General features: G+C 42.8%; 1 protein-coding gene across 1 annotated transcript in view; it reads right to left on the reverse strand.

Moving 5' to 3' along the window:
- Positions 1 to 324: 324 nt before the first annotated feature.
- Positions 325 to 26,813, reverse strand: part of Nsmaf (neutral sphingomyelinase activation associated factor) — a 53,356-nt gene continuing 26,867 nt past the window's right edge. The window contains exons 12-31 of the mRNA XM_041657247.1: positions 26,337 to 26,445; positions 24,258 to 24,434; positions 22,469 to 22,548; positions 21,933 to 22,023; positions 21,784 to 21,847; positions 20,425 to 20,476; positions 20,222 to 20,342; positions 19,691 to 19,822; positions 19,094 to 19,136; positions 18,344 to 18,507; positions 16,944 to 17,052; positions 14,870 to 14,928; positions 11,405 to 11,472; positions 10,291 to 10,358; positions 9,761 to 9,884; positions 7,970 to 8,053; positions 2,999 to 3,149; positions 1,983 to 2,085; positions 1,759 to 1,868; positions 325 to 946 (exon numbers count right to left, since the gene is read on the reverse strand). Of these exons, the coding sequence (XP_041513181.1) occupies positions 852 to 946; positions 1,759 to 1,868; positions 1,983 to 2,085; positions 2,999 to 3,149; positions 7,970 to 8,053; positions 9,761 to 9,884; positions 10,291 to 10,358; positions 11,405 to 11,472; positions 14,870 to 14,928; positions 16,944 to 17,052; positions 18,344 to 18,507; positions 19,094 to 19,136; positions 19,691 to 19,822; positions 20,222 to 20,342; positions 20,425 to 20,476; positions 21,784 to 21,847; positions 21,933 to 22,023; positions 22,469 to 22,548; positions 24,258 to 24,434; positions 26,337 to 26,445 (2,004 nt within the window). The 3' untranslated portion in view covers positions 325 to 851. The remainder of the gene's footprint in view (positions 947 to 1,758; positions 1,869 to 1,982; positions 2,086 to 2,998; positions 3,150 to 7,969; positions 8,054 to 9,760; positions 9,885 to 10,290; positions 10,359 to 11,404; positions 11,473 to 14,869; positions 14,929 to 16,943; positions 17,053 to 18,343; positions 18,508 to 19,093; positions 19,137 to 19,690; positions 19,823 to 20,221; positions 20,343 to 20,424; positions 20,477 to 21,783; positions 21,848 to 21,932; positions 22,024 to 22,468; positions 22,549 to 24,257; positions 24,435 to 26,336; positions 26,446 to 26,813) is intronic.

A 26,813-nucleotide genomic window follows, 5' to 3' on the forward strand; every position in this document is an offset into this window, starting at 1 on the left:
GCTATGGCTATATAACTTACCTTGTTGGACACTGACATTCCCCAGTTTATCAACCTTGTGTTCTGGACTCGGTCCTGATAAGCCCAAAAGAAATGAAACAAATTATATTTGTTACTAAGTACAGTTTTGTAGGAGTAATACTTACGACTTATTTATTTATGTTTTTTGAGACAGGGTTTCTGTGTGGCTTTGGAGCCTGTCCTGGAACTAGCTCTTGTAGACCAGGCTGTTCTCGAACACACAGAGAGCCACCTTTCTCTGCCTCCTGAGTGCTGGGATTAAAGGCGTGAGCCACCACCGCTTGGCTGTGATTCTTAAACTGTTTAAGAAAAGGAAGAGTGCTTTCATTACAGAAAAAAATTTAATGTAGAAAAGATGAACATTTAGTAGCGTAATGAAATATAAACCGTTACTATACACAGTATATTCCTCCCCCAGATTCTTAGAATCTGAGCGCACAGCACTGCAGAGGGCAGCAATCCATGAAAACACACTGAAGACCCTGGTGACAACTGGGCACTTGGGTCAGAGGCTTCTTTCTCTCGGAGAACTGGGCTGGCCAGTGCTGCCTGCGGTTTCCTCAGTTGGATGGGTAGTTCTTATCCTCTGCCACCGGGTACAGTCTTGTAACCTTCATCACAGGTGACAGTCCTGTCTTCAAAAGAATGTTCTTGCCCCTAACACCGCCATATATTTATCTGCCTTAATGGATGACAACAAATGGCTTTGAATGAAGTCATCATGATTTAGGAAGCTGAAACCACAAATTCTTCATGTAGTTAAAGTACTGTCATTGCACATTCGCCAGTTCACATTAAATAGACGTGAACTCAACAGCGAGGAAAAGGCACTTAATACTGCAGTTTCCAGAACATAATCTGCCTGTCTTCCCCTCCCGTGATGACGCTGCTGCACTGTTCGTTCATCCATATGCATGTCACGGCACCTGCAAGACATTAGTGAGGGTGCATGTGGCCCAGGACAGACACGGGGACGCTTAGAGAGGAAGCAGTCACCGTACCTGTCTTTCTATAATAAAAACTATCTATGAGTTTAAAACACGCACTTCTGCAGAGGACTTGAGAGAAGTGAAACCATTTCAGTATGAGTCTAAAAGCAGAATGATTGATGCCACCACACACCTATAAGAACAGTCAAGAGACCTATGAGAAGGGAAATGGCAGCCGATCTGCAGATTTATGCCTATTCCATTGAAAACACAGCTACATAAGATACATATCTAAGAAGAAATAAAGCATATGAAATGAGAAGAAAAGAGAGTGAAGGTAGGCAGGTCCATGTCACAGTGGGAGGTATAATGGTGAAAACAGCCCTGCAAATGTAAGCAAGGCCTACACTGAGTCTCCCAGAGTCTGCAGCTGAAAGGGGAGAGAGCAGAGAGCTCTACATGATTGTGTGTGTTGTGCAATTCTCTCCACATAATCAGTGAGCATGCCCGTGCCTGGTGAACATCCCCCGAGACTGGAAGGTAGGAATTGTAGCCCGACACCAGAAGGCAGGAAGATGCCTCAGTTTCCATGGCAGTTTATTTTTCCATTGTCTTTTGGTATCAGTTGTACAGCTTTGCCATGGTTTTTATTCTCTAAATGGTAGTAAAGATTTTTTTTCAGAGGCTAAAATAAATATAAATCTTAAGGAACCTAAAAGACAGCCACTGGCCAGTCAGAACGTACAAGGGGATGTTCTCCCAGAGCGCACATGGGGTCTGCCTGAGTCAGAGACAGTCCCGCTCCTCACCTGTGTGGCCCTGTATCCGCTCACTGATTTTTGCTCCAAGGAGGTCCCAAACAAGCAGCTCACCAGACCGACTTCCAGATAAGACAGAATTTCCATCCCAGACAAAGCACCTGCAAGCATGATCGGGAGACAGTCCACCATAAAGCAAGCACGCGACCCTGGTCAGACATGACCAGATGAATGATCACGAACATACTGCAAATGCCAGCGCTCAGCAGCTGTACCTCTGTGGCTCCTCCGAGGCCATGGATGAGATGAGCATGCCCGTCTGCACATCAATCACGTTTAGACAGCCGTCTACTCCCGTGCTGAGGACGTGGCGACTATCTGTCATAAAGACACAAGGAGCTGCTTCAGAAAGCAGGTCTGATCACTCAGGCTTGGCTTCTGAATCTGCTGCCTACTTCATTTCCTTGAAGTCTGTCTTTATACAGTTTCAATGGTTTGTAAGAATAGTTTTACAGTCAGTCTTTCTTCCTAAGTTTCTTAAAATGGTTACAATAATTATGTTTGTTCCTTCTTTCCCTTCTGTCTCCCAACTCTCCCACTGGAAGCCATTGCCTTTTTGATGTGTATCTCTACTATCAGAAGCATAACAGTTTTGCAAGCTACAGAGGTACTTTTCTGCCTAGGCACACCTACAGGTAGTACAATAGTGTGCCCAGCTGGCAGCGTATGCGGTTACAGGGTCATGCAAAGCCAGACAGTTTTGTCTCTTGTGGCTAGTGTTTTATACATGGTAGGGTCTGGGTTCTCACCAGCTGAACACTACCCCATTTCTGGGGCTAGACCAGGCCTTTCATTTATCCCATAGGCAACAGAACTTGGAATCTTACTCTTAATAGTTGGCTCTGTTTATCCCTTGTTCTTAGAAATGAGGTAAGTGTGGGTTCTGCTTCATTCCTTGTCTTAGACTCTTCACATTAACTAATGTATCATCTATTTAGTAACATTTCTCAAAGACTCTTGTGGTTAAAACCATTCTTTCCATTAAGCACAACAGTTATGCAAATACTGTTAAGCTTCATGACTCGTTCAGGGCAGCTGTATGGTAGCATGGTGAACACTAGGAGAGCAGGTAGCAGACATGCTTCCGGGGTCATGCCTGGAATTATGCAGGGACCTGTCCACAGGTCTTTGACAGAGTCTCTTGTTAGTAAGGAATGTTTTGCTTGTGAAGTTTTAATTTCAGCATTCTAGCTGAGCTGATGTGTTGTGTACTGAAAAGGATAATACTTACCTGGGCTAAAAGCAGCATCACATACTGTCCCTGAATGGCATGAAATCTGGTGTAATAAGGTGGCCGTAGTGAGGTCCCAAATATTCACCATACCTTCTTTGGTGCCAGAAACTAACAGTGTGCTTACAGTATTTAAATTGATGGTATCAACCTAAGAAGAAACAGTGATAAATAAGTGGCTCAGATTCCTCATTAACTGCTTTTTCCAGGCTTCTTAAAATATGCACTACAAGGATTAAAAAGTAAACTACTGTGCAGTAAATAGTTGTGCTGGCACAACTATTATGATTGTATTATATTCTAGTAGTATCTCATCAAATGACCTTTTATTTGAAAGTGAAGTAAAATTCTAAGTACAGTAGGAAAATACAAGTATATGAAATAATATAGGGAGTCGTAGTAAGGCTGTTTTCAAATGGTCTAAAATAGTCTACTGAAAGACTACTGTATCCAGCAAAGGTCTGCTGTGGTTGAAAGAAAAATACTTTCCATGGTTCAAACAGCCTGAAAAAAAATCCAAAAAGAAAAAAACAAAACAAAAAGTATGCTAAACAGATTACTGGGAGCAATACTCTATCTGAGGAGAGGAATAAATGCAGCCAAGTGACTAGAAAGAAAATCAATGAATCCTAATTTAATGATAAGCAACTGAGAACACAAACCAGAAAAACAAAATCAAACTGACTATAATCTACACATCCAAATATTAATGGATTAAAAAAACATTGTTTATTGTCTACAAAAACCCATAAAAAAAAAAGGCACCATTTCCTTAAAATGAAAGGATGGAAAAAGTATTTCAAGGGATGGGATAAAGAAGCACATGGCTTGCCATCCTTAATCTATGACAAAATAGATTTCACACTAAAACTAGTCATGAGACAATAAAGGCAATTCATTACAATCAAGGGATCAAGTAGCCAGGAAACTATCGCAATACATACATATATACACCAAACTCTGATGTGCCCCCGTTTTATTAGAAGCATACTAACAGAATTAAAGACACAGACTAATGCAGTAACAATCATAGTAGACAATTCTAACAACCCACCTTCTCGATAAGATAGGTCATTTGGACAAAAAAAGAAAAAGAGAAACCTCAGAATTAAACATTAGTTTCCCTAACATGGTCCTAACATATCTACAGAATATTTTACCAAAATATCAAATAACTTTCAATCACACATGGGATCTACTCTAAAACAGACATGATGCTGGGACACAGAGCAAACCTTTGAAATAATCCCATGTTTCCTATGTAACCATTATAGTATGCACTCACTCATAAGTGGCTTTTTAGACATAAAGCAAAGAAAAACCGGTCTACAGTCCACAGCCTCAGAACCTAAACAACAAAGAAGACCCTAAGAGAGACGTACATGGAACTCTACAGGAAGGAGAAAAAGACAAGGTCTCCTGAGTCAATTGGGAGCATGGGGTTATAGAAGAGAGTAGAAGGGGAGCGGGGAGGAAGAGAGGGGGATGGAGAAGATGTATAGCATCATAAAAACAATTAAAAAAAAACTTTGAGAAACAAGCAACAATTTTAGAAAAGTGACAGGATAGAAAAATCAACTTACAAAAATAAGTAGCCTTTCTATACATCAAGAAACACGGGCACACTTCCACTTAAAAGAGCATCAACACATCAAATCCTAACCAAGGATTGATCTACAGTGAAAACTTCAAACCTCCGAAGAATGTTTGAGAAAGACTAGAAAATGAAAAGACATCCCATGTGCACAGATCAGTATTGTGAAAATGACCATCTTACCAAAGCAATTTACATACTCAATTCAATTCCATCAAAATATCTACAACATTCTTCACAACAAAAGAAAAAACAAAAAAAACTATGGAATCAGAAAAGACTCCAGGTAGCTAAAGCAATCCTGAGAAAAAATAATAAGGAAGAGACTGTAATTCCAGACTTGTAATAAAACAACATGGTACTGGCACAAAAATAGACACATAGAACAATGCAATAAAGGAGAAGACCCAAATATGAGTCATAACCACTGTCATCTGATTAATTGATATAAAGGCAAAAAACACCCTGGAGAAAAGACGGCATCTTCTATAAATGGTACTGGCAAAATTGGATGTCCACATGCAGAAGAATGAAATTACATCCATATCTATTGCACTGTACAAAAATTAGATCCAGGTGGATCAAAAGCCTCAATTTTAAATCCTATGCGATGCTAAAGCTGCTAGAAGAAAACATAGCAGTACCGGACAAAATGGAAGTGTAATGGAGGACTTTCTAACACAGCTATTTGTCAAGGAATTAAGGCCAGCAATTGACAAGTAGACCTCATAAAAAATAAAAAGACTTTCATACAGCTAAGGAAACAATCCGGTGAAGAAGAAACCCATAGGATGGGAGAGAATCCTGATGGGATTGATATCCTGAATACAGAAGGAACTAAAACAAAATCAAAGAGTCAAGGAAATGAATGACCCAATTGAAAAATGGGCTACGTATCTAAACAGTTCTCAATAGAAGAAATTAAGACAGCTAAAAATACTTCAAAGTGTGTTCATCCTTCTTAGCAATTAGGGAAATGAAAATGAAAACGACTTTGAGATGTCATCTCAGCTAAGTCAACAAAACAACTGACAAGAGAAGCTGAGAGTTTGCTGAGACAAAGGAACCTCCACTCACTGGTGGTGGGAGTGCACATAGGTGCAGCCACTCTGGAGAACCCTCAAAAATCTGAAATGAATCAAACACGTGACCAAGCTCTTTGGCATATGCCCAAAGGACTCAACATCCTATTCCACAGATACTTGCTAAGCCATGTCCACTATCCTATTCACAACAGCCAGGAAACGGAAACAACCCGAATGTCCAACAGAAAATTGATGGTGAAAATGCAGTGCATTGATACACAATGACACTATTCAGCTGTACATGAAAATGAAATTTTCAGGTCAATAGATGGACCTAGAAGAGATTATGCTGAGCACGGAAGCTTAGATGTCACCTATTCGTTATCATCTGCAGCCCCCAGCTCCAAATGTGAATATACAACATGTAGACCAGGAAAGGATAAAGGGACAAGGTGGGAAAATAGCAGGTACAGACGAAACAGGAAATGGATGGACGAGGAGGCTCCAGCTGGGGAGGGGGGCAATACAGAAGAGACGAGGGACAGATAACAACAGAGCTGTTTGATAATGCCTCAAGGAATCATATTACCTATATTGACATTAAACTGTATGCAGCACATAAGTGTATGTGCACATACATGAAGTTAAGCCAACTGGGCTGGCAATGCTCCCAACAGGAATCACATACTAATGAATGCTCAAGTACCGGGCATGAGAAATTGCCTACTGCATGGTCATGGTAGTCCAAATGACTCCCCAAACAATAAAGACTCTTGATAGAGTTCTTGGTGTCTCTCACGGGTTGAAGGTAGGGTAGGCCCTTCTTCCTGAAGACATTATACCTGAGGACACAGAACTTGGATGACTTGAGCTGGATCTGACCTGAAAGCCTCTTTCCTGCCATCTAGCTTCCTTGGGTCCAGAAATTACTATGCAAGTTGCTAAGGGAAGGAAGCAATTAAAGTCTTATCAAGCTGTAACACCTAGGAACCAAGCCAGTTGCCAGCATGGTATGATAGGCACAATAAATGGCCCTCATATATAAGCAGCAACCAACAGTTGTCTAATTGGATTTAAGGCCATTTAACAGGAGGAAAAGCATCCACAGTACATTCCTAAATTAGCCAGCTTCTTGGGACTAGTGAGGTCATGGACTTCAGAAGGTGGTCTTCACTACCACTTTGATATCCACAGATAAGCATAATTCCACTCCTCATAAAAGAAGCCCGTCTTTACAGCAAATAGAGACCAGCACAAAAAACCACAACTGTATCTCACAGTGATTCTGAGATTAACAGATTGTAGGAACCCAGCCCCTCTGGTCACATCTGTGTTACAGTTCCTGAGTCCATGGCTCCAGGACCACAGAGGAAGAGAAGGGCAGCAAGAGTCTAAGAGTCAGATACCAGGAAGGCAGCTGTGAAATGGTCTCTCTCAGAAACAGTGACATAGACCAGACTGCATCAGGGGACATGCTAACGCAGAGAAGGGACGACCTGACAGGCTCTCACAATGAGACGGCTCGGAGGAGGAGAATGAACACATACACATACATATGTGTGTAGATAATAATAAAACCTGTATTAGCAATAAAAAAGAAAAAGGCCTCTACCTGGAGAGTGAAGGCTCCAGTAGGGGCTCAAGGGATGTTAGGGAGGAAATGTAGGCAAGAAGGTGATATAATTCTATTGTAATTAAAAACATATTTTAAAAAGTTAACTCTGAATAATCTATCATACTGAGGCGGCAAACTACTTGAAGCAGGCTGAGCCATGGCTGTATATGGATGCTTTGTGGAATGAAGGATGTCTCCATTTGAATACCATCTTGAATTGCATACTAAAAGTCTTCAACCTCATATCTGAAAACCATGAAAACGCAGCATCAATTCACAGCTGCTGGAAAATGCAGGGCTGGAAACTATAGCCTAAGACATAGCAGCATGACTCAATAAACCACCAGTAACAAGTTCTAGTTTGGCTCTGCTGCTAGGCTGTGCATTCTTGGCCATCCCAGATACCTCTCAGTTTTCTCAGCTTTGGTATAGTTATCTCCAGAACAGATGGTCCCTTCCACATTCTAGGTCAGAAAGCATGAAGATAATGGGTCCCACCTCAGAACTGACATTTTGAAAATTAATTGGGACACAATTCTGCTAATTCTCTCAGGTAAATGTGCCAAGGAACCAACTAGAGGGGGAAGGGACGTGGAATCAAATACCTAACAGGATCACCCAAAGAGCTAGCCTATCATCTCTAATGTGCAAACGAAAGCAAAGGGGAAAACATACACAAATCCAGGTACTTACTGCCCACCCACCCTCTGGACCTAGAGCTTTGCTGTGGGACTCACACTGACATCATGTTCCAGCTCGGCCAGCAAGTCAAACTGGTGTCTTTTAGTGCCTGGCATTTCTGCAGGAACACCGGACCACACCTAGGACAGAGCACACCACACGAGGTATTTTAAACTTGGATACACACACACAGTTCTCCACACATTTGCAGGATACTCCCATCCAGCATGCCTGCCCATGGAGCCCGTGGGCTTCTTCCCCGCAGGTCACACCCATCCCTTGAACACGGCACTCTGTGTTGTGTAAGCACTGGGAATCAAGGGAAGGCTGAATGCACAGGTGCTTCAGGGAGTGGGTGGCCAAACCCCTAATGATATTATGTACAGGAAACTTATCTATCAGGCTGGAGAAAAAATTACAAAATTCAGACAAACTCTGCAAGAAACAATGGTTTTGTTTCTTTCCTGTACACAGAATCAATCTGGAAACCTAAGGTACAGAAAGAGCACTGGAGCGGCTTGTATGGGAAAAGCACAAGGGAATCTGAAGAGAAAGCTGGTGACCCTGCAATACAGAGACAGCGAGAACACACGGATGCATGTTCCACACTGAAACACTGATCTTTCAATGATCTCTCAACTTAACTTGCACTGTTAAAATTAACTGATCAACCAGGAGGGCTCCATTCTGTGCCATCAAACAAGGGCTCCAATTCTGTTTCTGAAGACCTAGAAACATCTGTGTGAACATACTGCAGCAGCACACAGTGGGACGCTATTATCGAAGACACACACATGTGTATTCAAGGACATAAGAAACCAAGCTGGAAATTAGCTGAAAATTTCTTCCCTGGTGGCGAGCTTTCAGGGCCAGCCACTGGGGTAGGGTGGATCATGAATGGATTTGTCCAACAGTGGACCCTGCGTGTTGTTAGACTGATGTGCCTGCTGTGTACAATAATGGCTTCCCAACTGGATCTGAAGCCTACTCCACAAGAAGGGATTCATGGCTTGTCCTATAAACCAGGTCAAAGGCCCATGGCTGGGGAAGTCCTGGGCCGTAGGTGAAAGCCGATTACTGCTGTTTTCTGAATAGTCCCATTGACAGTCTGCTGCCTACCTCTATGTTTAGACCCATAGATGGGTGCTGCTCTCAGCCTTGGTCAGGGAAGCTGCTTCCTGCAGTCAGAAACATTAAATGCAGACATCCTAACTGGTCAAAGTGCTGAGCATAAGTGACTACTGATTGCCTGGTCCTTCACGGGCATTCACACAGCACCCAGTGCTGAGTCTGCAGGATGGGAGGAGTGCTGTGAGCTGTCTTCTGGGTAGGACATGGCTGCTGCACTCAGGAACTCCCATCAGCTGTGCCTACCTGCGTGAGACGTCCACAACCTTCTGAAAATGGTGGACAAGAGATGCCTCACGAGACTCTGTCCCTGCTAAGCAGTGACAACTTTCTGGGGTAGGGGTGCCATTTTCCTTCAGGAGTGTGGCATCTGATAGGCTACCCAAGCTCTGTGGATGGCCCACACCCATTCTGCCTGCAGGTAACACTAACTGGAATCTAGGTTTAAAAAAGGAGGAGGAGTTGAAGGTGGGAGGGGAAGTATTGCGAGAGTGAAAAGGAGCAGATGTTTGTGCTGGATATGATCAAGACACATTATATGCATGTATAAAAATATCAGAGAATAAAAAAGATATTTGGAAGAAATGCACAGTATATAGGCTTTAAGAAAATGTAATAATAATGTATCCTTGTATACCAATTACATACTCTCTGAACATATTGAAGGGAAGCTGAATATTTCATGATCAAACATTTTCAGTTAAAAAGTATATGCAAACCTTTACGGTAGAGTCCCACGATGCAGAATACAGCCTGTCGTTATGCCAACAGATCTTGCTGACAGCATCATCATGTCCCATCAATGTGTCCTGACGTCTTCCAAATGCTATGGAATAAAAATAGCTAAAAGATAACAACAACTATTAAAATAATAGCCAGGCTTAATTTTAAGATTTTTAAACATACATTGAAGAAATAAATATTATTTCTAAACTGCTAATGTTTACTTGAATTACAAATTGTTTGTTCTTATATTAGTAAGGGAAAATATTCAACATTTGAATTTGAAATTAGATTACTTCCAAATCTGTCTTAGCTACATTTCACCGGAGTTTAAAAGTCAGAAAAAAATAGATCCTAATTGGAGAAATTATTACGTTAAAATAATGGCATTTGAACCCAGTGATAGTGGATAGTGTCCTCATGTCTAATATGTTTCCTCTAGTAGAGCCTTATCTTTCACATCTGTATGGGAGACAGCCGCTAGGCATGCGGCATTAATTATGAAGAAGCAGGCACAGATACATACACATTGTTATCCCAGGAAGAACTTATGACAGTGGTGTCTCCTGGCAAAAGTAAACAAGATGATAGAGCCTGAAATACAAAAGATTTGATATTAATGACTTGTAATAATTAGTAAATTCTTTACTGGTATACCTCTCTTATGGATGCCTGCCAAACCAATGTCAGACTCTTTCTACAGTGGCTTTCCTCATAGCTACCAGGGCTCAGCGTGGCCAAGTCCAGATTTATGGTTTTCTCCTAAATGCTCAGATTTGTCAGGAATACTGTGGCCCAGCCTGATGCTTCCTGGGCTCCCACAGGGCTGGAGGGATGTTGCTGATCTGGAGTGGATCGTGGTAGGAGGATAGTCCTTAAGGATGAGATGGCTCTCTGTGTAGTGCTGATCTGGAGTGGATCATGGTAGGAGGATAGTCCTTAAGGATGAAATGGCTCTCTGTGTAGTGCTGATCTGGAATGGATCGTGGTAGGAGGCTAGTCCTTAAGGATGAGATGGCTCTCTGTGTAGTGCTGATCTGGAGTGGATCGTGGTAGGAGGATAGTCCTTAAGGATGAAATGGCTCTCTGTGTAGTGCTGATCTGGAGTGGATCGTGGTAGGAGGATAGTCCTTAAGGATGAAATGGCTCTCTGTGTAGTGCTGATCTGGAGTGGATCGTGGTAGGAGGATAGTCCTTAAGGATGAAATGGCTCTCTGTGTCGTGCAGAGATGCAACTAAGGAAAATATAACGTTCTTAAGGGAATTTCAAAATCTCTTGGAGTGTTGACATTAGAAATAAGGCACATGTCTTTAACAACTGGGTTTTTTTTTTCCCTAAGTAATCAGAAGTGCCTAAATTATTTAAGTAGCACAGAAATGTTTCTTTTCTGATAGCTAAAAGGAAGGATAAACTTTTTAAGGAGAATTTTTCTGGGTATTCAAGATTGTACCTTAAAATGAAATCACACCAGTATGAGAAAGAAACAGGCAGAAACTGGACCTCCTTTATTCCTTCCTGCCAGCCTCCCTCTCTCCCACCCCCAGACCCAGGACCTTGCATATGCTAGGCAAATGCTCAAACATAGAACTACACCCTAGACTCCATGTGTTTTAGTGTAACTCTAGTAAAATAAACTTACCATATTTGAAAATGATATGCTTCTTTGTAGCATTTTGGATTCCTTAGAAAACATCTTCAGAGTGGAATCTAAGAATTAGAACAGAGATGGAACATTTCCTAAGCATTACAGATGCCAAAGGAGAGCCACCCTACTTACTCTTGAAGGGCAGAAGTCAGTGTCATGCCATGGAAAACTAAGTGTATGCGAGCATCTTGTCAAAATTAAGATCCTATGACCTGTAACTCCTGAAAGATCAGTTGAAACCTCACAATCCCAGCACAGACTTGGTTTGCCACTGACATTTCTAAAGGCCTGCATGCACAGTACAGTCCACACCCAAGTATGCGGGGAATTACGGTGGAGGGACGCAGAGATCTTAATATCGAAACCAAAGTGTACAGGTGTGTGAGCATGTATATGTTTGTTTTTTTAATGCATTTACGTGTACCACATGCATGCCTGCAGCCTGTGCAGACCAGAAGAGGGTACTGAATTCCCTGGAACTGGAGTGCTAAATGGTTGTAAATGAGCATGTGTGTGCTGGGAACCAAACCCCTGTTCTCTAAAGAGTAATACTTTTACACACTGAGCCATTTCTCCAGGCCTAATTTTATTTTAAGAAAACAAAAGACTTTGGTAATAGAAGTAGTTTTTTAAAATGAATGGCCTAATTAAAGAGTGACATTCTTTTTCTGGATTATTTATAGATGAGAAGTACTTTTATTTTTGTTATTTTTCCTTTTTACTGAGGAAGGAAAATGTTTTGTGTATACTCAAATTCCTCAGCTCCACCCCACACAGTCCTGTTTTATGAAACTGTTGGACAGAGCAAAGCTGGCATTGAAAAGAAAGGCGGGGTGGAAGATAAACTAAAAGAGAGTGGGCATGGAGCAATGACAGGAGCTGCAGATGTGCCAGCTGAACATTGGAGTCTGCAGCGGAGCATATGCCAATCAAGTGTGTTCACTGGCTGGGAGAACCACTCACTTATACAATAACAGCAGTGCAGGGACGAAAACACCCAAATGACTAATTTCCTTGACTAACAGACACTGTGCAAGTTCACCAACAAGACTGTTAAAAAGCCAGAACAGAGGCTCAGTGAAAGAGCACTCCATAGCAGCAAAGATATGGATGCCATCTCCAGCACCAAAACCAGCCCTCAAGACTCACAGCTTAATGTTCCTACAGATATTCTATCATGCAGTAAGCTACTTCCTAAATACCCAACATGGTAGCCCGTCAGAATGAGCTTTTATTTTTTTTTTTTTGAAGAATGAGCTTTTAATACATATCTTCTCTTCAGTGAAACTTTCTTGGCAACAGAATTCATGAAAATTTGTAAACAGGAGCCTCAGTAAGACTTTCCTTATCGCTAGCTTGTGAACAAACACAACAGCCCTTGACTGTTCTTTGCAGGGTGTCATTAATCTTGGAACATCCTCCCAATTTGCTTTTGATCCTGTTAGGCAGTGCTGTGTGCTCACCACAAAGTCTACCGAAGACAATTTGACCATTTTACAGAGGCATAAAGTAGCCAAGACACTTTTCTCCAAACCAAAGGTTCTCCCCCAGCACTAGAAGCTGTCAGGTAAAGACAGCAGCGAGCGCTGATGCCCCAGGTGGTAGCCACGAAACCGAAGTGCACTGTGCATCTGAGGGGAATTTAGCTGTGAGGCCAATATTAGACTGAATATAAACCAGTAACACAGATCATGAAAATCCAATCTGGAGAAATTTAAATTAAACAAAAATACAAGTGTTTGACTTTAACAAAAATCCTTCCTTTTTACTTGGCAAATTCACAAAGCAGTGGTACGAAACTTAGTAAGCTGGGGGAGAGACCTGCAATCTTGATGGTCATAACATAAAACACATGGTTTACACGGTCACATGAGTACAGAGATTTGAAGATTTGACAAGCCACGCTGGACAAACCATGCTACGAACCACTAGCCCAGTGGTTCTCAACCTTCCCAATCCTGTGGCCTTTAATACAGTTCCTCATGTTGTGGTAACCCCCCAGCCATAAAATTATTTTGTTGTTACTTCATAACTAATTTTGCTACTGAATCATAACATAAATATCTGAAAGCGGCTGCCGTGAAGGGTCATCCACCCTAAAGGCGTCACACCCACTGGTTGAGAACTACTGCACCAGGAGCTCTGTTAAAAGACACAAGTGTTTGGTGGTTGCTTACTGGGTCAACATAGTGGCTAGAAATCTTGGCAGAACACAGATGGCTTCCTTCTTCCCGAGCAGCACAGTAGGTGCCCTAACATTTCTGTGTAGGGTCCTATACAATCGTTTTGTAGACTTTGTGGAAAATTCTATTTTATGGAATCCAAGGTGGTGTATAACAGGGAAAATGAAATGCTACAGCTCACAGGCCATGGAAACAATGTGGGAGCAGCAACTCATCTCCCTGGATGTGGGTAGCTGCATAGCATCATTTATAAGCATGACTGATGGAAACTACAGTCTCCTGTGCTCATCTAAGACGAAGAAGAGTAGCTTCATAAAAACAATCACTAGCTTTGTCAGACCGGCTGTCCTGACACTGAAGCACACTTCTATTAATGATAGAGATAGACATCTAGGAAAACATGTGCAGCAAGAGATGAATTTTGCTGTTCTTATAGATCAACACAGCCAAATTCTAATGGATCATTATGATATAATTTTAAGTCTTACCAAAAGGCATAGTACATTATCAATATATGAATTCAATGTCATGTTATATCCTACAAAAAAAAATCGAGAGTCATAAGCTAACAGCAAATCTGCCTTCCACAGCTAATGTGCACCACTACCCTGGCAGGTCAGGTTTGGCTCAGCCCTGGCTACGCCTCCATGCCATTCTGAGTTCTGCATGCCACATAGCAGGCTTGGAACCTCTTGTAGTAAGTTAGCCTGGAGTAAGCAAGGCCATGGCCAATGGACTCTTCCTGCCTTGTGTCTTCATTCAGGAAACCTTGTCAGCATCAAGAAGCCTTTCCTTTTTTGCAACCTACAACAGAACTTTTCTAGGCCTATTTTATGTGGAAGCAGCACGTGCCAATGCGTAAAGCTCACACACTGATTCTAGCTAAACAGCTTTTTGTAAACGAAGACTACTTTTGTTTCCGGCTGCTCAGACCCAAATAATCACACAGAAACTATAGTATTTACAACACTGTTTGGCCAATGGCTCAGGCATATTCCTAGCTGGCTCTTTTATCTTAAATTTGCCCATTTCTATTAATCTGTGTATCGCCATGAGGGTGTGGCTTACCAGTAAGATTCTGGCATCTTTCTCCTTTGACAGCAACATGGTGTCTCCTTGACTTCACCTGCTCTCTCTATATATTTGGATTTCCCGCCTTGTTATATTCTGCCCTGCCATAGGCCAAAGCAACTTCCTTATCAACCATTGGCAATGAAACACATTCACAGCATACAGAGGGGAATCCCACATCAGTTTTTCAGGCAGGAAAACATACCTTGTGATGTGGTAAAGACTGAAGACCCATTGCAAGACACTGCTATCCCTGTAACTGCCCTGTTGAAAATTGAAGTTTTATAGATTATCATTAGCCATGTGCTGGGGCACCTGCTTTATTTTTCCTAAGCTCCCTTCATTTTGTCTTCATGGCTCTTTCACTTGGGCTGTTCTCTGCGTGTCCCTGCCATTGCATGCCATTGCTTGTTAATGCCCACTTTGCTCAGGCAGACAACACCCTGCTGCTAGCAAACATTCTTGCTCTTTGCTCCCCAAAACTGCTGCAGACGATGCTGAACCCTACCATCCCACCTTATCTGACCATACCCAAAATGACGGCACTTACTCTTCACAACCGCTTAGCTCGCTTTATTCAGAATACACTGTCCCTAATGTCTGCCAATGGCAGGCACATGGTTCTAGTGGGCCCTTTCAAACAATATCCAAGGCTCTCCACATGGTCTCTTCCTAGGTGCCTTTCTGGAAGTTGAGGGAAGACAAGCTAATCTAAAAGATAAGGTAGAACTGGCTCTCTATGTTCAAGATGCTGTACTCTACTGTGATCCACACCTCAGGCATTCACACACCCCAATCTACTCATGACTAGCAGAACACATGGCCACCACTTGTGCGGGACTGCTGACAGCCATGGGTGTACCAGTGCCAGAGCTAGGCTAGGTTCTTTATGAAGCAGGCTAGCCCATTAGAGCAGCCTCTTAGCTTCCCCACCATGGTACACGAGCATCCTCATCAGAGGAGACACGGGAGGCTTCCATCCACAAACCCAATATTCTTGACATTACAGGTGTCATTTAAAAAATTATGTGTTTTACAATGCACGTACTTGGTTCTCTCCCTCCCTCTCTCCCTGCCTGTCTTTCCATCGTTCTGCACAGCCCCTTCCCTCACCCTGTGTGACTTTATCATCTTACAGTGCCTCTTTCTCCACCCATGAGTTATCATTATCTTATAAAAGATCTTTGTCAATTTTCCCACTCATCCATACATCCACTCACCCACCCACATTTGTTATAAATTTTTGCATGTAAATATATTTGTGCTATACATGTATATTCACATTTCCATGTCTATAGGAGCACATGTCTGCATGTGTGTGTCTGTGTGTACATGTGGAGTTCCAAAGATGACCTTGGATGTCTTCCTTGATGGCTCTCCATGCACTTTACTGAGGAAGGATCTCTCGCTGAATCTCTGGCTAGCCAGCTTGCCCAAGGATTGTCTCTGTCTCCTGAGTTCCGGGATTACAAATGGCCACGATACCTGCCTGGCTTTTACATGGGTCCTGGGATTACAGATGGCCACTGTACATGCGCAGCTTTTACAGTGCTTTATCCAGTGAGCTAGCTACCTTGTTAGTCCCATTATTTTTTTAAAGGTGTACTTTTTCCTACACTATCAGTAAATCCAAAGCTTAATCACAGACATGCTTGTCTCATAATCCCCCACTTTTTAAGATTTGAGGAGTGGTATGTACAGTCTAGAAGTACAAAACTACAGGCTGTCTGCCAGCCCAAGCCTATTCTAGAACAGTGGTTCTCAACCTGTGGGTCGCAGGTTTGGGGTCAAATGACCCTTTCTCAGGGGTCACATATCAGATATACTGCATATCAGGTATATACATTACTATTCACAATAGTGGCTTAATTATAGTGATGAAGTAGCAACAAAATAATTTTATGGTTTGGGGGTCACACAAGATGAGGAATCATATTAAAGGGTCCCGAAATTCAGAAGGTTGAGAGCCACTGTTCTAGAACAACATATGACAGAAAGGACAGTAGGAAAGAGCATGGGGACAAAACTACCCGTTTCATGCCAAATTTTCCTTTGCTACAATGGCTCCACATGACAGATCACTGCAGACATTTTGCAGGCTGGACACCAGTGATGGCAACACTGAGTGGACACTTCCCACACGACTTGGCTTCTACAGTTCACCACACCCAGACCCCACATGACTTGGCTTCGACAGCTCCCCACATGACTTGGCTTCGACAGCTCCCCCACACCCAGACCCCAGTTTTACAGAGACCAGAAGCACAAGGCCCTCTTACTCTTTGTGGATTTTGTACTGTTCATGCAGCTGCAACTTGGTGATGTTATTCCAGGCCAGGCTTCTACTTTCCTCGGTCAGGTCTTCAAATGACTCCTCCCCTGGAGAGACTGCATGAAACCAGTGCTCAGTGAGTCAGTAAGTCATGGAAAAGCAACTGCATCAGAATCGCTGTGTTTTCTATTACAGTGAAAGAATTAGGAAAACAAGCTGCTCACCAAAATAGGCTTTCAAAGGTACTTACGGTACCTTGGCCCAAGGTTAGCCAAGGACAAATCAAAAAGTTTAGTTGAAAGCCCCAGGCTTTCAAAGTCCTGACTAGTTGCTCAGGCATCATGGGACATTAAGGTCTGAGTGGCCATTTCCTTCTCAGTCTTTCCCTTTGTAGAGCCCGCCAGTTGCCTATGGATGCTCAAGTGTTATTTGGGTTTTGAGAAGGAGAAATAAAACAAGAAATCAAGTCAGGCTTCTGGTTCCTCAAAGGGTTTCTGGGCAGAAGTAATGTTCTCGCTTCTGCATAAAGAAAAGCTGGAGTAATTACCCTGGTTAAAAGGTCACGATGGTGGCTAAGGTTGAGTAAGGGAGGACTACAGCATTGCTGACCTAACCCTGGATGCCTTCAAGGAGTATTTTCAGCTGCCCTAGGTCGAGTCCTCACAGCAAAGTGCTGGAAAGTGAGCTTAGTTCCTGTTGCAGCAACCCTGAAAGCCTCAGCACACATGGGTGTCATGAGACAAAACTGGAAGAAAAGGAAACGCGTTGTTGATGTGTGCTGTGTGCTGTCACATGGCTCCTCACAGGAGGCTCTGTGACTACGGAATGTGCCTACATGGATGAAGGTGCGGGATCATTCATCTTAGCAGCCGGCATGGCCTGGGTGGACGAGATACTCGACATCTGCCACATGTTAATGAGAAAAATAAATGAGAGAGAGAACAAGTTTAGCAGCAAAGTAGTTTGAACTGAATTCAAGTTTTGTATGTGGATTTGATGGAGTCCAGGCCAGGGGAAGTCCTCTCTAGGACAGTATGGAGCAGGTGGCTGTTGAAGCAGGCATGGCCGAGAACGTATGTCAGACAGACACTGAGTGTCAACTTCAAAATCACAGTATCGGAGGCTTGTGACAATCACGGTCACAGTCAATGACCATTTCTCAAAATTTACAGTTACAGACAACCGTCAACAAAAACAGGAGAAGAAGAAATATGTTTGTTCTGTGGTGCTCAAGGCTGAGCCCAAGGCCCTGCATACCCTAGGAAGACGGAGCTCTGTGACCAACACAGACATCTTAGGCAACTGGGCAGTTTGTTTCATCCCAGCCTCAGCCTCGTCAGGAACTCGCTGAGCACAGGGGACACATAGGCCCTTGCTAAGCTTACACCTACTCTTCACAGGACTCACCTGGGGAATCTGTCACAGACGCATTATAGCTGGAGGCTTGGGACACACTTTTGAACTTGGGGGTGATCCTTCGAGGATGCGGTGTCACAAACAACTGTTTTGGTGTCTGCCCAAATTCCAAAATTTGGGTCAGCATGGCTACTTTCTCATCAGGATCCTCAATGCTTTAGGAAGAAACACAAAAGACGCAGTAAACCACTAAGTCCCTAAAGCGTGAGTGTCAAACGGTGCAGATCAGCTGGGAGACAGAACCTCAAATGAAAAGCCACGACGGGCGAGGACTAACTCTCTTCATATACCTTTGCATAATATTTTGTTTGTTTTGTTTTGAGACAGGGTTTCTCTGTGTAACCTTGGCTGTCCTGGAACTCAGAGATCCACTGTGTCTGCCTTCTGAGTGCTTGGATTACTATTGCCGGGCGGTGGTGGTGAATGTCACATGTGTAAGGGTGGCTGAGGAGGCCAGAGAAAGGCGTTAGATTCCTCAGAGCTGCAGTTCCAGGGAGCTCTGAGCTGCCCAACGTGAGTGCAGGGAATCAAATTCAAGTCCTTTCGGAGAGCAGCAAGAGCTCTTAATACTGAGCCATTTCTCTGGTCCCTGTTTTCTGTGTCTTAGCAACTAACAATATTGAAAGCAGGATACAAATCTTTTCAAAATTTCTATACCTTAACTTCTCAAATAAGTGCATTAATGATTCAGATAGCAGTGTTTCATAATGAAGCAGAGACACCTTACAGACTCACACATACCTGTTTAAGTCTACACCACCTTCATAGGTCAGGGGATGAAATACTGAAGGAGAGATAGAAACACTATTGAAAAAGCATACATTTAATTATAAATACCCTGTCCAGAATCTGAACTACTCAAAACTGTATTCAGAGAAATTCACTTTGGTCTGTGAAGCACTGATATGCATACAGTGAAGATGAACTGGCACTGTATCTTTTGGTGAGCAGCGATGACAGTGGCAGCTGGGGTGGGCTGTTGTCTTCCTTGGCTAGCATTACTTTCTCCCTCGGGGAAGCATCAGTCATAGCACTGGCATGACTGCACTTCACGTGAGTCACTTCTGGATTTCAGTGCGAGTTCCTCGCTACTGACAGAAAGACTCAGAAACCCGAGGCAGAAGAGGCGGACAGAGGCCACCTTCTTCACACTTAAAGCAAAATCGGCCCTTTGTAGCCATCAAAGTCACTGCTGTGTAACAGATTCGTTTGGTTTGCAGAGCCCAGACCTGCAGCCCAGACTCGTCTTGAGCTCCCCGAGCACTAGGTCTCCAGTTTGTTGTCTGCCTGGCCGCATCTCACCACACACCGAGGGAAACGCCAGCCAGTGTCACGTACCGTTGTGGGCTCCTACAGCCTCACTCCCTTTTTGCTTATAGCCAAATATGAGATCAATCCACTCGTGAAGGTGCTCAGAGACATAACTGCTTTCCAAGGCAGCCTTGTTCTTCTGGAGGAAGTCCTGGGGACCTATCGGGGTAGACTGCATCAGAATGTTATGTCATCTCTGTTGAATTTTCTTTCATTTCTTGTACCCATCTATTTGTGCATAAAACTTCTAGGAGATAAGAGATATATGTTTCTATATTTTTCTTTTAAAGACATACATATCTCTAATGAGTTTTATTATTCATCTTATGTATTTTTACCTAGAAAAAGTGGCAGAAGCATTTTTATGACATTTGGGTCTATCAAACATATAGATGTCTTTACAATGTAGACACAGCATACTTTTGATTGGGATAAACGGACTCCAGCTCAGTTAAGTAGGTATTCTTAGCAGTCACAAGCAATCCAACACAATGAACGACATCATAACTTGGGAGAGCATGCCACACGACGCACCGCCATGCCGCAGGAGGCACTCACCTGAGGCCCATGCTGGGAGCTCCACGTCATCAACCATCTGCCCTCCTTGTCTCTTTCCCAGATCCAGCTTCAGACTATTGACTAAAAAGCTGACGTCTTCGTCATAAAATTCCGGGATCAACTGTTGGAGGTGGGGGTAGAACATGTTTTTACAGCATTGAGAAAGCGAAGCCCGTGGGTCACCAGCTCCCTGAATTGCTCACCTCTTTAAAATCCGTTGCGCCATCCAAACAGTTTTTCCAGGTTTCTGCAATACTAGATATGAAAGAGTGATGCGCTCATGAGCAGCCTGGGCTACGGCAGCAGCAGCTTTTCTCGGTGTCCTCCCAGTAACACCTACTGTCTAGGCTCCTGCGCTCAAGCTTTCTCACTGACTCGGATTCTAACACGCATGTGAGGCCCCGCCCCTTGACCTCAAAAGAAAAGTGTGGCCAGGGGCTGGCAGAACTTCACTAGAATCAAAGGAGAGTGAAGCAAGGCCGCACTACCACATGCACATGCCCCATGGAAGGGCACACCACACCGCCCCAACCAACACACGTACACAACACATGCACACCACCACACGCACACTGTCTTATCCAAGGGGCACATCCTCGACTAGTGCAACTCTCTGTGGCTCCAGAAAAGTGTATGGTGGGACAGAAGGGGACTCTGCTTCCTTTTTTTATTCTGGGAAGCAAATGCTAATCATTCAAATGTGTAAGCCAATTTTAATGCTTTCACCATAGCAGAATTATCAAGAAGAATAAAATTTGGGTAGACAAATTTAATTGCCCAATAGAAAATAAGAGTTTAAGTAAATTGTGGTATATTCTAAAACATGACACAATAATTTTTTAAAGTCATTGTTTCAAAATATTCTTCCGAGTATGAAAAAGAACTGCTCAGGCTACACGGGTCAGGAGAAAAATCTAATTTAAAAATCTGTCCCTAAACCAGGTGTGGTAACATAAACCCTTAATCCCAGCACTTGGGTAGCAGAAGCAGGCAGATCTCAGAGTTCAAGGCCATCCTGGTCTATAGACTGAGTTCTAGACCAGCATGGGCTATACAGAGAAATCTTGTCTTTAAACAAAACAAAAATCTGTTCCTAGGGCTGGAGAGATGGCTCAGTGGACCTGGGATCGATTCCCAGCACCCTCATGGTAGATCACAACTATCTGTGACTCCAAAACCAGGACACCTTCTGGTTCCTGTAGGCAGGGCACACACACACACATATGCAGTCAAATACTCAGACATAAAAAAATAAATTAAAAATAATATAAAAACATGTTTCCCAATATACACATTATTAAAGCTTGAAAGAAAGGATTTGTTTATAAGACAGGGTCTCACTACAGCTTGGCCATCCTGGAATCTCTGTAAAGACCAGGCTGGCCTGGAACTCATGAATATCCACCTGCCTCTGTCTCTTGAGTGTTGGAGTGAAAAGTGTATGTCTTCAGGCCTGTTAGGCTTTATATTTCTGCATTTTTGTTATATCTAGTATTTTAAACCAAGCATACTGTACATATATAATCAGAAAGTGTTCAAAATGATGAGGTGTTTTATCAAACCTGTTGAACATCCTATCTGCATTATCAAATCTTCCATTCTGTAGACACAGCATATACTCCGGTGCTAGACAGGGGAAAACCAGGGTTAGATCAGACTGCAGAATTGTCTGAGAATCCAGGTGAAACGGTGGGTGATGCCAGAGCCTTACCAATCCTGACGAGGTAGAAGAGCACATAGCCCGGCGAGGAGTAGTGGCTCCCATACATGAACTTCGGCTCGGGCATTTCCTTGTATCGCGTCTGCAACGTAAGAACAAAGAGCTACGTGTTGCCCGAGAGACAGTAACTGACGTGAGGTGTCAACCCTGAGTGGAGCTCCTGACACGCCGTTCCTCATCCCTCTCCTAGTAGTAGCAGAGGGCCAGCAAGCAAGCATCCATGACCAGCAGATAAGCATTCTCGTTCTCTAGGCTTTCACTGCCTATGGCGCTGACATCCAACAAAACAGAATTGTGTGCACCTCTTGTGCAGTTTATCAAAGATTTTCTTCATAAAAATAATTCAAACTTCCCAGATTAAAGACAAAGACAAACACACAGAAACAGTGAGCTGCTGGTTACGGCAGGAAAGGGCTGAGGACTTCCTGCCACAGCACACCTAAGTCTAGGGGCAGAGCTTCAGTCACTAAGAGGCAAAGGCAATGATTTGTGAGGTTGCTTAGAATCCACGAGCCCCATATACACACCAGCAGTCTCTCCAGCCGTTCCTGATTTAAGGCGCCCACTGGCTTACTAAGATCTCGGAAGGTTTCAGGATTCGACAGATCTGTAAACATAAGCACAATGACACGAGCCAAGTTCACACTTGTTCTATGAAGTCATTTTAAGAACTGAGATGAATCCACAATAGTCAGAACCTATATTATCTATACAGGTGCAAAACAAACAAATAAACCCTCACTCAAAAGTAACGTCTGTAGTGTGAGATGCCCAGAACAGACTTTCTGTAGCAGACCAGATGGATCTGTGGGTAAACACACCTGCCATGGAAGCCAACAACCTGAGTTCAAGCCCTGGGACTCGCATGGTGGAAGGAGAGCACTGACTCCTACAGGTTGTCTGACTTCAATACAGGTCCATCTTGGCACATGTACACCCACACACCCAACCCCCCATACACATACAAATAAATAAATCATGTCATTTTAAAGTACTTTCCAATAAAGAACAAAGGAAGCCCAATTCCAGGGACAACTACAAAAACAAACTTTTAATCCATCTTTTTCCATTAAAGTTACTTTCTATGTCTAAACTACAGTGACATTAGCAAATACACACTATTTTTTTTTTTTGTTTTTTTAGACAAGGTTTCTCTGTGTAGCCCTGGCTGTCCTGGAACTCACTCTGTAGACCAGGCTGATCTCGAACTCACTGAGATCCACCTGCCCTGACTCCCAAGTGCTGGGATTAAAGGTGTATGCCACCACCACTCAGCTACATACATAAAATTTAAAAACCCAGGATTTGGAAATCATCAATGAATTACATTCTTATATCTGTAGACAATTTGTTATTACTTTCAATGACAAAGGCTCAACTCACCAAACTGTCAAAAAGAACAACTTGATCATAATATATAATTTTAAAGAGTTATGATATAAAATTACAATATTATCAAATTTTAGAAGCATTATTTAGGGAACAAGAAAGAAGTTCTGATGTCATAAAAAAAGAAAGTGTTGACAGTCCTGAGTGTCGGTGTGAGGGGACAGAGAAATTCCTACATTAGTAAGATGTTTCTGAGCATGTCTTCACAGGCATCTCCCAAGCCAATCAGATGACAAGGGCTCTTACCTAATGGACAGATTGATCCTTTAGCTGGTTTACTATACAATGTCAGTACTAGCAAGCCTGAAAAAGGGAGGAGGAAGGCCCCAGAGGAATGTCTTCCAGCTTACATCCTGTCCTAGCCCTTGGCGCTATTCTCTTCCTCCTGCTACCCTGCTTCCCAGTGCTGCCTGATGTCCTTGCCTTTGAGATCATAGCTAAGACCAATCTTCCCACCTATACTGTGGCCTTCTTGGGTATTCTGTCATGGTGACAACACAGAAGCCTGCGGAGTACCGCTACCTCTCAGAATCCGACTGGGGATGACTTCCATTTCCTCCTGTGGTTAGTGGACGGCTTATTCTTTCATTAAAAATTTCAATGTGAATTTAAAATAACAAACTAACTTGAAAATTTCAGTGAGAAATTTAAATATTTCAAAACTTGGCAGTTACACATAATAATAGGAAGACTGAATTAAAATTATGCACACATTTCCTATGTATAACCTTCACGAAGTGGCAAACACACATAAAACACTATTTATACCACATCTGCCCAATATTTTGAAATGGAAATTGGCAACCTTTAGTGAGAAAGCTGAAATGAGCTCTATTTTGTTCCTATAATCAGACATGCTATAAAATAAAGCGCACCCTCCCGCTGGGAAGCAGGTCCTCCCCAGGGCCCACGCAGGACAGTGCTCACCTAACTCTGGGCTGGAGTAGTCATTTATTATCCACGGAAACACGGGGTACTGGGAGAGGTCATTGCAGCTGCGGTCGGCCAGGTTGTTGAGGTGGAGCAGGTACTGGTAGTTGGAAAGGTGCCCTCGCTGCCACTGCAGCATGTAGCTCTCTGCAGTGTGCTCGGTGGCGTGGTTCTCTGCGGGACAGGGGTGGGGCCGTCACAGTACTGCAAGGATCACTGGTGAGCTTCTACTCAGTGTGAAGAGCTAGCTTCTGCTCAGTGTGAAGAGCTAGCTTCTATCTACTTAGTGTGAAGAGCGAGCTTCTATCTACTTAGTGTGAAGAGCTAGTTTCTGCTCAGTGTGAAGAGCTAGCTTCTGCTCAATGTGAAGAGCTAGCTTCTGCTCAGAATGAAAAGCTAGCTTCTGCTCATTGTGAAGAGCTAGCTTCTGCTAAGTGTGAAGAGTGAGCTTCTTTAGTGTTTTTAAAGTGTCTGTGGATGTGTTTTCACAAAGATCCAGATAAAGAGGTTATTAAGTCTATTGAACTACTATCAAATTCACTCCCAAAAGCTATATAAAAAACTATTAGACTATGGAGTGGCAATGGCTGACAATTACACAATGAATAATAGATTCTATCAAATGTGCCAAGTTTTGGTGACTTTTTAGAAACCATGGCCATTTGTAAACACCCCCCTCATTTTTTTGAAGCCAGAACAAAATATTGAACTTAATTTTTCCTAGGTTCTAAAGAGGTGGACTATTGCCAATGTATCAGTAGCTACATATCATCCACAAAACTGGAAAAGAGAAAGCGGGATTTTGTAGGGCTAATTGGTAAACCAGAACCACCAGGAAGGCCCTCGGGAGAAATGGCCTTTCAGTAAGAACTGTGGTTTTAGAAGGGCTGGGATGGCTCAGCTATCCTACAGATGGAAGAATTTGTCATTTTGTTTAGAAAATTCTGCTTTTCTGAACCTAAAATCTCTTTACTGGACGTAATAGCATCTTCACTCATATGCTGTTTAGTAGGTATGTATGTATTCTAATTTACTTCTCACCGAGCTTCTCATTAGCTACCAGGAAAGACTTCAAAACAATGAAGCTTTTCTTTTTAATTCCTAGCTCTTGGAAGTCTTGGGAAAGGCTTGAGCAAACTTAGGAATGAGCTCAGACAGGAGGAGTGGCAGCTGGGACGCAGACAGAGGGTGTGACTGCAGCTTTAGTATTCCCTAAAACAGTGAGCTTTCTACTGTTGTCTTATCATTTTAGAAAAATAAGACACCTGGACTCAGAAGATAAAAACAAACGCATACTAAATCTCTGCTCATTCACTATGTTAAAGTCAAGAGCTGATAAACTACTCCAGGCTAAAATGTAAGTCCGCTGGAATAAAATCCTTCCCTAGAGCAAGGAAAGACACCCTTCACCACCCATGTGAAGAAGATCTCACTGCACACCAGAGAGAAACAAACTAGGATGCATTAACAAAATCTCAACGTCAATGTAAAAGTCAGTCCTTCCTAGTGACAGGGCAACCATGTAAATCAGGAATTTAGTCATATAGCTTAATAAAGAGTCACAGCTGATGAAAATGTGGGGGATTTTTCTGATAAAGGTGGGGAACTGCACATTCTCCAACAGGACTGAGGCTCCCTTCCTAAAGAAAATAGATTCCAGTCGAAGGGTGTAGGGCCAGGCATGGAGGACTCACCTGCTCCATGTGAGTGCTGGCTCTCTGGTGAAGAGCTAACTAGTGATCGTAAACACATCCTCATGTCTTACAAAAACCTCAGTTTTCGTTTTCGTAAATTAAATCATGCCATGAAAAAAACCCTTGGGTCCTCTCTGTAACCCCCTCAAGTTGGAAGTCATTAAAATAAGGAAGCATTTAAACATATTCATTAAGAGCTTTCAAAACACACAAATGAGCATTAACAAAATGAATTCACATTTCCCTCGTTTGTAGGATATCATATCTGAGAACAAAGCAAGTACAACTATATGGCAAGCAATGCTTCTCTTGTTTGCTGCCCCAGCCTCTTAGGAGCTGAGCTACCTTCACAGGCACGGACAATAAAGAGAGGCCAGCCAACCTAGGTATGTGGCGATGTAGAAATAGAGGTCGTCTCTGTCTTGAGGTTCATAGAACTTTAGGTATATGTCGGAACACAGGTCATCTTCCGTGCAAAACACTTCCAAGCCCTAAAAATTCAGAAAGAATAAAACAAATAGCTCCATGTCCATCCTCCAATCACAGAAGTACACAACCTTAAGTCAGCTCAGCATTTATGTGCTTGAGCCTTAGGCCGTGCTTACATTTATACTCTGACTCGGGATATAGGCCACTATATTCCCGTGTGTTTTCTTATAAACACCCTGAGAACGAGAGATGCACATCAGGAAAACAGTGTGATTCTCTTTAGTACCAAATATGGTTACTGACAATAGCTTTTTATTCTGAAATTTAAAATTAGATTGCTAATGAAGCCACATTTCGTTTTGCACATAAATATTTAGCTTTATTATATAAATTGAATAACTATGAAACAAATTAATAATCAAATAACTCA

This window comes from Microtus oregoni, unplaced genomic scaffold (genome assembly GCF_018167655.1).
Source record: "Microtus oregoni isolate MIOR12 unplaced genomic scaffold, Mior012 000008F_ref0000371, whole genome shotgun sequence".
NCBI lineage: Eukaryota > Metazoa > Chordata > Mammalia > Rodentia > Cricetidae > Microtus > Microtus oregoni.